Source organism: Sebastes fasciatus, unplaced genomic scaffold, assembly GCF_043250625.1.
Source record: "Sebastes fasciatus isolate fSebFas1 unplaced genomic scaffold, fSebFas1.pri Scaffold_26, whole genome shotgun sequence".
Classification (NCBI taxonomy): domain Eukaryota; kingdom Metazoa; phylum Chordata; class Actinopteri; order Perciformes; family Sebastidae; genus Sebastes; species Sebastes fasciatus.
This window is the reverse complement of record NW_027428183.1, coordinates 28,909-42,500: the sequence shown is the minus strand read 5'-3', so window position 1 is coordinate 42,500 and position 13,592 is coordinate 28,909. Positions and strand designations below refer to the sequence as shown.

General features: G+C 47.7%; 1 protein-coding gene across 1 annotated transcript in view; it reads right to left on the bottom strand.

The window, feature by feature from the left end:
* The window catches only part of LOC141763689 (guanine nucleotide-binding protein G(olf) subunit alpha-like), a 33,561-nt gene extending 20,383 nt beyond the window's left edge, over positions 1–13,178 (bottom strand). Inside the window, exons 1-5 of the mRNA XM_074628274.1 lie at positions 13,014–13,178; positions 8,165–8,305; positions 7,929–8,001; positions 7,718–7,772; positions 7,326–7,445 (exon numbers count right to left, since the gene is read on the bottom strand). Coding sequence (XP_074484375.1) covers positions 7,326–7,445; positions 7,718–7,772; positions 7,929–8,001; positions 8,165–8,300 — 384 coding nt within the window. The 5' untranslated portion in view covers positions 8,301–8,305; positions 13,014–13,178. The remainder of the gene's footprint in view (positions 1–7,325; positions 7,446–7,717; positions 7,773–7,928; positions 8,002–8,164; positions 8,306–13,013) is intronic.
* Between the last annotated feature and the right edge of the window lie 414 nt (positions 13,179–13,592).

The following is a 13,592-nucleotide window of genomic DNA, read 5'->3' as shown; positions in this document are numbered from 1 at the left end:
AGAGACAGGAGAGACACGAGAGACACGAGAGACAGGAGAGACAGGAGAGACACGAGAGACAGGAGAGACACGAGAGACAGGAGAGACACGAGAGACACGAGAGACAGGAGAGACAGAAGAGACAGGAGAGACAGGAGAGACACGAGAGACAGGAGAGACACGAGAGACACGAGAGACAGGAGAGACAGAAGAGACAGGAGAGACACGAGAGACAGGAGAGACACGAGAGACAGGAGAGACACGAGAGACAGAGAGACAGGAGAGACAGGAGAGACACGAGAGACAGAAGAGACAGGAGAGACAGGAGAGACACGAGAGACAGAAGAGACACGAGAGACACGAGAGACAGAAGAGAACCGAGAGACAGGAGAGACACGAGAGACAGAAGAGACACGAGAGACACGAGAGACAGAAGAGACACGAGAGACAGGAGAGACAGGAGAGACAGGAGAGACACGAGAGACAGAAGAGACACGAGAGACAGAAGAGACAGGAGAGACACGAGAGACAGGAGAGACACGAGAGAGCACGAGAGACAGAAGAGACACGAGAGACAGGAGAGACAGGAGAGACAGGAGAGACAGGAGAGACACGAGAGACACGAGAGACACGAGAGACAGAAGAGACACGAGAGACACGAGAGACAGGAGAGACAGGAGAGACAGAAGAGACAGGAGAGACAGGAGAGACAGGAGAGACAGAGAGACAGAAGAGAGAGACACGAGAGACACGAGAGACAGAAGAGACACGAGAGACAGAAGAGACAGGAGAGACAGGAGAGACACGAGAGACAGGAGAGACACGAGAGACACGAGAGACAGGAGAGACAGGAGAGACAGGAGAGACACGAGAGACAGGAGAGACAGAAGAGACACGAGAGACACGAGAGACAGAAGAGACACGAGAGACAGAAGAGACAGGAGAGACAGGAGAGACACGAGAGACAGGAGAGACACGAGAGACAGGAGAGACACGAGAGACACGAGAAACAGAAGAGACACGAGAGACAGAAGAGACAGGAGAGACAGGAGAGACACGAGAGACAGGAGAGACACGAGACAGAAGAGACAGGAGAGACACGAGAGACAGAAGAGACACGAGAGACAGAAGAGACAGGAGAGACAGGAGAGACACGAGAGACAGGAGAGACACGAGAGACACGAGAGACAGAAGAGACACGAGAGACAGGAGAGACAGGAGAGACAGGAGAGACACGAGAGACACGAGAGACAGGAGAGACACGAGAGACAGGAGAGACAGGAGAGACAGGAGAGACACGAGAGACAGGAGAGACACGAGAGACACGAGAGACAGGAGAGACAGAAGAGACAGGAGAGACACGAGAGACAGGAGAGACACGAGAGACAGAAGAGACAGGAGAGACACGAGAGACAGGAGAGACAGGAGAGACACGAGAGACAGGAGAGACAGGAGAGACAGAAGAGACAGGAGAGACAGGAGAGACACGAGAGACAGAAGAGACAGGAGAGACAGAAGAGACAGGAGAGACAGGAGAGACAGGAGAGACACGAGAGACAGGAGAGACAGAAGAGACAGGAGAGACAGGAGAGACAGGAGAGACACGAGAGACAGGAGAGACACGAGAGACAGGAGAGACAGAGAGACAGAAGAGACAGGAGAGACACGAGAGACAGGAGAGACACGAGAGACAGGAGAGACACGAGAGACAGGAGAGACAGGAGAGACACGAGAGACACGAGAGACAGGAGAGACAGGAGAGACAGAAGAGACAGGAGAGACAGGAGAGACAGGAGAGACAGGAGAGACACGAGAGACAGGAGAGACAGGAGAGACAGGAGAGACAGGAGAGACAGGAGAGACACGAGAGACAGGAGAGACAGGAGAGACAGGAGAGACACGAGAGACAGGAGAGACACGAGAGACAGGAGAGACAGGAGAGACACGAGAGACACGAGAGACAGGAGAGACAGGAGAGACAGAAGAGACAGGAGAGACAGGAGAGACAGGAGAGACAGGAGAGACACGAGAGACAGAAGAGACAGGAGAGACAGGAGAGACAGGAGAGACAGGAGAGACACGAGAGACAGGAGAGACAGGAGAGACACGAGAGACAGGAGAGACAGGAGAGACAGAAGAGACAGGAGAGACAGGAGAGACACGAGAGACAGGAGAGACAGGAGAGACACGAGAGACAGGAGAGACAGGAGAGACACGAGAGACACGAGAGACAGGAGAGACAGGAGAGACAGAAGAGACAGGAGAGACAGGAGAGACAGGAGAGACAGGAGAGACACGAGAGACAGGAGAGACAGGAGAGACACGAGAGACAGGAGAGACAGAAGAGACACGAGAGACAGGAGAGACAGAAGAGACACGAGAGACAGGAGAGACAGAAGAGACAGGAGAGACAGGAGAGACACGAGAGACAGGAGAGACAGGAGAGACACGAGAGACAGGAGAGACAGAAGAGACACGAGAGACAGGAGAGACAGGAGAGACAGGAGAGACACGAGAGACAGGAGAGACAGGAGAGACACGAGAGACAGGAGAGACAGAAGAGACACGAGAGACAGGAGAGACAGGAGAGACAGGAGAGAGACACGAGAGACACGAGAGACAGGAGAGACAGGAGAGACAGGAGAGACACGAGAGACACGAGAGACACGAGAGACAGGAGAGACAGGAGAGACAGAAGAGACACGAGAGACACGAGAGACACGAGAGACAGGAGAGACAGGAGAGACAGAAGAGACACGAGAGACAGGAGAGACAGGAGAGACAGAAGAGACACGAGAGACAGGAGAGACAGGAGAGACAGGAGAGACACGAGAGACACGAGAGACACGAGAGACAGGAGAGACAGAAGAGACACGAGAGACAGGAGAGACACGAGAGACAGGAGAGACACGAGAGACAGGAGAGACAGGAGAGACAGAAGAGACACGAGAGACAGGAGAGACAGGAGAGACACGAGAGACAGGAGAGACAGGAGAGACACGAGAGACAGGAGAGACAGGAGAGACACGAGAGACAGGAGAGACAGAAGAGACACGAGAGACAGGAGAGACAGGAGAGACACGAGAGACAGGAGAGACACGAGAGACAGGAGAGACAGGAGAGACACGAGAGACAGGAGAGACAGAAGAGACAGGAGAGACAGGAGAGACAGAAGAGACACGAGAGACAGGAGAGACAGGAGAGACACGAGAGACAGAAGAGACAGGAGAGACACGAGAGACAGGAGAGACAGAAGAGACAGGAGAGACAGGAGAGACAGGAGAGACACGAGAGACACGAGAGACAGGAGAGACAGGAGAGACAGAAGAGACACGAGAGACAGGAGAGACAGGAGAGACAGAAGAGACACGAGAGACAGGAGAGACAGGAGAGACAGAAGAGACACGAGAGACAGGAGAGACACGAGAGACACGAGAGACACGAGAGACAGGAGAGACAGGAGAGACACGAGAGACAGGAGAGACAGGAGAGACAGGAGAGACAGGAGAGACAGAAGAGACAGGAGAGACACGAGAGACAGGAGAGACACGAGAGACAGGAGAGACAGGAGAGACAGAAGAGACACGAGAGACAGGAGAGACACGAGAGACAGGAGAGACACGAGAGACAGGAGAGACAGGAGAGACAGGAGAGACAGGAGAGACAGAAGAGACAGGAGAGACAGGAGAGACACGAGAGACAGGAGAGACAGGAGAGACACGAGAGACAGGAGAGACAGGAGAGACAGAAGAGACACGAGAGACAGGAGAGACACGAGAGACAGGAGAGACACGAGAGACACGAGAGACAGGAGAGACAGGAGAGACACGAGAGACAGGAGAGACAGGAGAGACAGGAGAGACAGGAGAGACAGAAGAGACAGGAGAGACACGAGAGACAGGAGAGACACGAGAGACAGGAGAGACAGGAGAGACAGAAGAGACACGAGAGACAGGAGAGACACGAGAGACAGGAGAGACACGAGAGACAGGAGAGACACGAGAGACAGGAGAGACAGGAGAGACACGAGAGACAGGAGAGACAGGAGAGACAGGAGAGACAGGAGAGACAGAAGAGACAGGAGAGACAGGAGAGACAGGAGAGACACGAGAGACAGGAGAGACAGGAGAGACACGAGAGACAGGAGAGACAGGAGAGACAGAAGAGACACGAGAGACAGGAGAGACAGGAGAGACAGAAGAGACACGAGAGACAGGAGAGACAGGAGAGACACGAGAGACAGGAGAGACAGGAGAGACACGAGAGACAGAAGAGACAGGAGAGACAGGAGAGACAGGAGAGACAGGAGAGACACGAGAGACAGGAGAGACACGAGAGACAGGAGAGACAGGAGAGACACGAGAGACAGGAGAGACAGGAGAGACAGGAGAGACAGAAGAGACAGGAGAGACAGGAGAGACACGAGAGACAGGAGAGACAGGAGAGACAGGAGAGACAGGAGAGACAGAAGAGACACGAGAGACAGGAGAGACAGGAGAGACAGAAGAGACACGAGAGACAGGAGAGACAGGAGAGACAGGAGAGACACGAGAGACACGAGAGACACGAGAGACAGGAGAGACAGAAGAGACACGAGAGACAGGAGAGACACGAGAGACAGGAGAGACACGAGAGACAGGAGAGACAGGAGAGACAGAAGAGACACGAGAGACAGGAGAGACAGGAGAGACACGAGAGACAGGAGAGACAGGAGAGACACGAGAGACAGGAGAGACAGGAGAGACACGAGAGACAGGAGAGACAGAAGAGACACGAGAGACAGGAGAGACAGGAGAGACACGAGAGACAGGAGAGACACGAGAGACAGGAGAGACAGGAGAGACACGAGAGACAGGAGAGACAGAAGAGACAGGAGAGACAGGAGAGACAGAAGAGACACGAGAGACAGGAGAGACAGGAGAGACACGAGAGACAGAAGAGACAGTAGAGACACGAGAGACAGGAGAGACAGAAGAGACAGGAGAGACAGGAGAGACAGGAGAGACACGAGAGACACGAGAGACAGGAGAGACAGGAGAGACAGAAGAGACACGAGAGACAGGAGAGACACGAGAGACAGAAGAGACACGAGAGACAGGAGAGACAGGAGAGACAGAAGAGACACGAGAGACAGGAGAGACACGAGAGACACGAGAGACAGGAGAGACAGGAGAGACACGAGAGACAGGAGAGACAGGAGAGACAGGAGAGACAGGAGAGACAGAAGAGACAGGAGAGACACGAGAGACAGGAGAGACACGAGAGACAGGAGAGACAGGAGAGACAGAAGAGACACGAGAGACAGGAGAGACACGAGAGACAGGAGAGACACGAGAGACAGGAGAGACAGGAGAGACACGAGAGACAGGAGAGACAGGAGAGACAGGAGAGACAGGAGAGACAGAAGAGACAGGAGAGACAGGAGAGACAGGAGAGACACGAGAGACAGGAGAGACAGGAGAGACACGAGAGACAGGAGAGACAGGAGAGACAGAAGAGACACGAGAGACAGGAGAGACACGAGAGACAGGAGAGACACGAGAGACACGAGAGACAGGAGAGACAGGAGAGACACGAGAGACAGGAGAGACAGGAGAGACAGGAGAGACAGGAGAGACAGAAGAGACAGGAGAGACACGAGAGACAGGAGAGACACGAGAGACAGGAGAGACAGGAGAGACAGGAGAGACAGGAGAGACACGAGAGACAGGAGAGACACGAGAGACAGGAGAGACACGAGAGACAGGAGAGACAGGAGAGACACGAGAGACAGGAGAGACAGGAGAGACAGAAGAGACAGGAGAGACACGAGAGACAGGAGAGACAGGAGAGACACGAGAGACAGGAGAGACAGGAGAGACAGGAGAGACAGGAGAGACAGAAGAGACACGAGAGACAGGAGAGACAGGAGAGACAGGAGAGACAGGAGAGACAGGAGAGACAGGAGAGACAGGAGAGACAGGAGAGACAGGAGAGACAGGAGAGACACGAGAGACAGGAGAGACAGGAGAGACACGAGAGACAGGAGAGACAGGAGAGACAGGAGAGACAGGAGAGACAGAAGAGACAGGAGAGACACGAGAGACAGGAGAGACAGGAGAGACACGAGAGACAGGAGAGACAGGAGAGACAGAAGAGACACGAGAGACAGGAGAGACAGGAGAGACAGAAGAGACACGAGAGACAGGAGAGACAGGAGAGACACGAGAGACAGGAGAGACAGGAGAGACACGAGAGACAGAAGAGACAGGAGAGACAGGAAAGACAGGAGAGACAGGAGAGACACGAGAGACAGGAGAGACACGAGAGACAGGAGAGACAGGAGAGACACGAGAGACAGGAGAGACAGGAGAGACAGGAGAGACAGGAGAGACAGAAGAGACAGGAGAGACAGGAGAGACACGAGAGACAGGAGAGACAGGAGAGACAGGAGAGACACGAGAGACAGAAGAGACAGAAGAGACAGGAGAGACAGGAGAGACAGAAGAGACAGGAGAGACAGGATGGGTTAGAGGCTGCAGGTGAGCGTGCTGTCGTCTGATTGGACGGCAGTGAGTGTCCGGTCGACCAATCAGCAGCGAGAGGAAGAGGAAGCGTCGGAGCTGAAGGAGAGTAGACTCAGGAAGACGGTTGTTTTGAGTGGTTGTGTCTTCAGAGACGCTCTGTGTTAGTTAATGAGGCCTCAGGTGAGACGTTCACACACACACACACTCCGGCAGGTGAGTGGCGTCCTGTGTGCTTCCAGTCCCTCGTTAACTCGTTACATCATCTCATTAATGTCATTACAACAAACAAGCTCTCCGACAAATCCCCCGACGTCCTCCCACCCGATGCTACTGTTAGCACCAGCAGGTGTTAGCATTAGCAGGTGTTAGCATCAGCAGGTGTTAGCACCAGCAGGTGTTAGCACCAGCAGGTGTTAGCATTAGCAGGTGTTAGCACCAGCAGGTGTTAGCATTAGCAGGTGTTAGCATCAGCAGGTGTTAGCACTAGCAGGTGTTAGCACCAGCAGGTGTTAGCATTAGCAGGTGTTAGCACCAGCAGGTGTTAGCACCAGCAGGTGTTAGCATTAGCAGGTGTTAGCACCAGCAGGTGTTAGCATTAGCACCAGCAGGTGTTAGCATTAGCAGGTGTTAGCATTTGCATCACCAGGTGTTAGCACCAGCAGGTGTCAGCAGGTGTTAGCATCAGCAGGTGTTAGCATTAGCAGGTGTTAGCATCAGCATCTGAAGCGTACAAGACTTTATAAACAAGAACTTCAGACGAACAGGAAGCTGAGTTTAGTGACATCTGACGATTTTATTTTGAAGGATCACGTTTAATGTGTGTGTGTGTGTGTGTGTTACCTCTGTGTATTCAAAGTCAGACAGCGGTGCGATGCCTTTGATGTAGTCGAGTCTGAACTCGTTGCCAGGGTTACCCAGAGGAACGGGCGGAGTCAACGTACTCATGGCTGACACGATGGTCTGGAACACACACACACACACACACACACACACACACACACACACACACTGTGAACACCTGTCCAGGTGAACCCCTCTCACCCAGTGCATGCTGGGACAGACAGGTAGATGAAAAGTGGACTTCCTGGTCATATGAATGCTGCTGTCTGCTGGACTGGACGACTCACCAGACTGATTTATTTATTAATAAGAGGTTGATAACTCAACCAGTACAGGACGGTTTAACTCTGAGGCTCTACACTCGGTCATGTGATGCAGGTCATGTGACCTACCACGATGGCGTCCTTCACGTTCTTCCTGATGTCTTGAACCTTCTCCTGCTTCTCCCTGGAAGATAAAGACGTGATTTAACTTCAGTGTTTAGCTTTATGAGGGAAGGAAACAGACTCATCAGGACGGTTTATGGAGGACAATCATGTCTTTATTATGATTATTTCATGCTGCTGCCGCAGGGGGAAATTTAAAGTTTAAAGTTTGACTCACTCATCGTTGAAACCGTCGACATGAAGAATCCTCATCTGCTTCACTATGGTGCTCTTACCTGATTCTCCTGCACCTGCAGACAGACAGGTGAGAGACAGACAGGTAGTCAGACAGACAGGTAGTCAGACAGACAGGTGAGAGACAGACAGGTGAGAGACAGACAGGTAGTCAGACAGACAGGTAGTTAGACAGATGGATGAGAGACAGACAAGTAGTCAGACAGACAGGTGTCTCACCCAGCAGCAGCAGTCTGTGTGTAGCTTTATAAGCCTGTCTCTCTTTCTGCAGCTGTCTCTCGATCTTCTTGTTGGCTTCTCTCTTCGCTTTCTCATCCAGTCGTTCTTCCTCCGTCTGTCCTCCCAGACAGCCCATCTCCCCTGGAACCACAAGAACCAGTATGGAACCACTCAAACCAGTATGGAACCACACAAACCAGTATGGAACCACAACAACCAGTATGGAACCACAAGAACCAGTATGGAACCACAAGAACAAGTATGGAACCACAAGAACCAGTATGGAACCACACAAACCAGTATGGAACCACAACAACCAGTAAACTACCCACTGAAACCAGTAAACTACCGACTGAAACCAGTATGGAACAGACTGAAACCAGTAAACTACCGAGTGAAACCAGTATGGAACAGACTGAAACCAGTAAACTACCTACTGAAACCAGTATGGAACAGACTGAAACCAGTAAACTACCTACTATAATCAGTAAACTACCTACTGAAACCAGTAAACTACCTACTGAAACCAGTAAACTACCTACTATAACCAGTAAACTACCTACTGAAACCAGTAAACTACCGACTGAAACCAGTATGGAACAGACTGAAACCAGTAAACTACCTACTGAAACCAGTAAACTACTGAAACCAGTAAACTACCTACTATAACCAGTAAACTACCTACTGAAACCAGTAAACTACCGACTATAACCAGTAAACTACCTACTATAACCAGTAAACTACCTACTGAAACCAGTAAACTACCTACTATAACCAGTAAACTACCTACTGAAACCAGTAAACTACCGACTATAACCAGTAAACTACCGACTATAACCAGTAAACTACCTACTATAACCAGTAAACTACCTACTGAAACCAGTAAACTACTGAAACCAGTAAACTACCCACTGAAACCAGTAAACTACTATAACCAGTAAACTACCCACTGAAACCAGTAAACTACCGACTGAAACCAGTATGGAACAGACTGAAACCAGTAAACTACCTACTGAAACCAGTAAACTACCGACTACAACCAGTAAACTACCTATTATAACCAGTAAACTACCTACTATAACCAGTAAACTACCGACTGAAACCAGTAAACTACTAAAACCAGTAAACTACTGAAACCAGTAAACTACCTACTGAAACCAGTAAACTACCCACTGAAACCAGTAAACTACCGACTATAACCAGTAAACTACCCACTGAAACCAGTAAACTACCGACTGAAACCAGTAAACTACTGAAACCAGTAAACTACCTACTGAAACCAGTAAACTACCCACTGAAACCAGTAAACTACCGACTGAAACCAGTAAACTACCTACTATAACCAGTAAACTACCTACTGAAACCAGTAAACTACCTACTATAACCAGTAAACTACCTACTATAACCAGTAAACTACATACTATAACCAGTAAACTACCTACTGAAACCAGTAAACTACCTACTATAACCAGTAAACTACCTACTATAACCAGTAAACTACCTACTGAAACCACTAAACTACCTACTGAAACCAGTAAACTACTGAAACCAGTAAACTACCTACTGAAACCAGTAAACTACCCACTGAAACCAGTAAACTACCGACTATAACCAGTAAACTACCTACTGAAACCAGTAAACCACCTACTATAACCAGTAAACTACCTACTGAAACCAGTAAACTACCGACTATAACCAGTAAACTACCTACTGAAACCAGTAAACCACCTACTATAACCAGTAAACTACCTACTGAAACCAGTAAACTACCCACTGAAACCAGTAAACTACCGACTATAACCAGTAAACTACCTACTGAAACCAGTAAACCACCTACTATAACCAGTAAACTACCTACTGAAACCAGTAAACTACCTACTGAAACCAGTAAACTATCGACTATAACCAGTAAACTACCTACTATAACCAGTAAACTACCGACTATAACCAGTAAACTACCTACTGAAACCAGTAAACTACCGACTATAACCAGTAAACTACCTACTGAAACCAGTAAACCACCTACTATAACCAGTAAAGTACCGACTATAACCAGTAAACTACCTACTATAACCAGTAAACTACCGACTATAACCAGTAAACTACCTACTGAAACCAGTAAACTACCTACTATAACCAGTAAACTACCGACTATAACCAGCAAACTACCTACTGAAACCAGTAAACTACCGACTATAACCAGTAAACTACCTACTATAACCAGTAAACTACCGACTATAACCAGTAAACTACCTACTGAAACCAGTAAACTACCGACTATAACCAGTAAACTACCTACTGAAACCAGTAAACTGCCGACTATAACCAGTAAACTACCGACTATAACCAGTAAACTACCTACTGAAACCAGTAAACTACCGACTATAACCAGTAAACTACCTACTATAACCAGTAAACTACCGACTATAACCAGTAAACTACCGACTATAACCAGTAAACTACCTATTATAACCAGTAAACTACCTACTATAACCAGTAAACTACCTACTATAACCAGTAAACTACCGACTGAAACCAGTAAACTACTAAAACCAGTAAACTACTGAAACCAGTAAACTACCTACTGAAACCAGTAAACTACCCACTGAAACCAGTAAACTACCGACTATAACCAGTAAACTACCCACTGAAACCAGTAAACTACCCACTGAAACCAGTAAACTACTGAAACCAGTAAACTACCTACTGAAACCAGTAAACTACCGACTGAAACCAGTAAACTACCGACTGAAACCAGTAAACTACTGAAACCAGTAAACTACCTACTGAAACCAGTAAACTACCTACTATAACCAGTAAACTACCTACTATAACCAGTAAACTACCTACTGAAACAGTAAACTACCTACTATAACCAGTAAACTACCTACTATAACCAGTAAACTACTATAACCAGTAAACTACCTACTGAAACCAGTAAACTACCTACTATAACCAGTAAACTACCTACTATAACCAGTAAACTACCTACTATAACCAGTAAACTACCTACTATAACCAGTAAACTACCTACTGAAACCACTAAACTACCTACTGAAACCAGTAAACTACTGAAACCAGTAAACTACCTACTGAAACCAGTAAACTACCCACTGAAACCAGTAAACTACCGACTATAACCAGTAAACTACCTACTGAAACCAGTAAACCACCTACTATAACCAGTAAACTACCTACTGAAACCAGTAAACTACCTACTGAAACCAGTAAACTATCGACTATAACCAGTAAACTACCTACTATAACCAGTAAACTACCGACTATAACCAGTAAACTACCTACTGAAACCAGTAAACTACCGACTATAACCAGTAAACTACCTACTGAAACCAGTAAACCACCTACTATAACCAGTAAACTACCTACTGAAACCAGTAAACTACCCACTGAAACCAGTAAACTACCCACTGAAACCAGTAAACTACCGACTATAACCAGTAAACTACCTACTGAAACCAGTAAACCACCTACTATAACCAGTAAACTACCTACTATAACCAGTAAACTACCTACTATAACCAGTAAACTACCGACTATAACCAGTAAACTACCTACTGAAACCAGTAAACTACCTACTATAACCAGTAAACTACCGACTATAACCAGTAAACTACCTACTGAAACCAGTAAACTACCTACTATAACCAGTAAACTACCTACTATAACCAGTAAACTACCGACTATAACCAGTAAACTACCTACTGAAACCAGTAAACTACCGACTATAACCAGTAAACTACCTACTGAAACCAGTAAACTACCTACTATAACCAGTAAACTACCTACTATAACCAGTAAACTACCTACTGAAACCAGTAAACTACCTACTATAACCAGTAAACTACCGACTATAACCAGTAAACTATCTACTGAAACCAGTAAACTACCGACTATAACCAGTAAACTACCGACTATAACCAGTAAACTACCTACTGAAACCAGTAAACTACCGACTATAACCAGTAAACTATCTACTGAAACCAGTAAACTACCGACTATAACCAGTAAACTACCGACTATAACCAGTAAACTACCTACTATAACCAGCAAACTACCTACTGAAACCAGTAAACTACCGACTATAACCAGTAAACTACCTACTATAACCAGTAAACTACCGACTATAACCAGTAAACTACCTACTATAACCAGTAAACTACCGACTATAACCAGTAAACTATCTACTGAAACCAGTAAACTACCGACTATAACCAGTAAACTACCGACTATAACCAGTAAACTATCTACTGAAACCAGTAAACTACCGACTATAACCAGTAAACTACCGACTATAACCAGTAAACTACCTACTGAAACCAGTAAACTACCGACTATAACCAGTAAACTATCTACTGAAACCAGTAAACTACCGACTATAACCAGTAAACTACCGACTATAACCAGTAAACTATCTACTGAAACCAGTAAACTACCGACTATAACCAGTAAACTACCGACTATAACCAGTAAACTACCTACTATAACCAGTAAACTACCTACTATAACCAGTAAACTACCTACTATAACCAGTAAACTACCGACTATAACCAGTAAACTACCTACTATAACCAGTAAACTACCTACTATAACCAGTAAACTACCTACTATAACCAGTAAACTACCGACTATAACCAGTAAACTACCTACTGAAACCAGTAAACTACCTACTGAAACCAGTAAACTACCGACTATAACCAGTAAACTACTGAAACCAATATGGAACAGACTGAAACCAGTAAACCCAGTACAGTCATCACAGTACTACTACTTTTACTTCAGTAAAGGATGTGAATACAGCTGAACCCAGTAAACCCAGTAAACCCAGTACCTCAGACCGGTCCCGTTGTAGCTGTTGGTCACGGATCCGTAAAGTCTCAGGTCCAGATCAGATCGTCTTTCTGTTCGTCCATTAAAGTCCAAAAAGACAGAATCAGCAGCAGCTCCAGGTCCAGTTCAGAGGGACAGGACCAGGTCCAGTTCAGAGGGACAGGACCAGGTCCAGTTCAGAGGGACAGGACCAGTTCTCCAGCTGGATTAGAGACGTTTACCGGAGTAGAGAGAAACACCTGAGTGTCTCTCCGTCTCTACCTCTACCCCCCCCACCCCGTCGGTCTCTAATAGCGTCTCATTAGTCCTCCTCTCATCTCTTCGGGGGATTCTCATGTTTTTCCTCTTGTGACACTTTGCTGCCTGACAACCAGCAGCTGGATCCACAAACACAAACTCCTCCGATAGACCAGGACCCAGTCTGGACTCTGTTAGACCAGGACCGAGTCTGGACTCTGTTAGACCAGGACCGAGTCTGGACCAGGACTGAGTCTGGACTCTGATAGACCAGGACCGAGTCTGGACTCTGTTAGACCAGGACTGAGTCTGGACCAGCAGACAGCAGCTCCCAGGTCAGGAG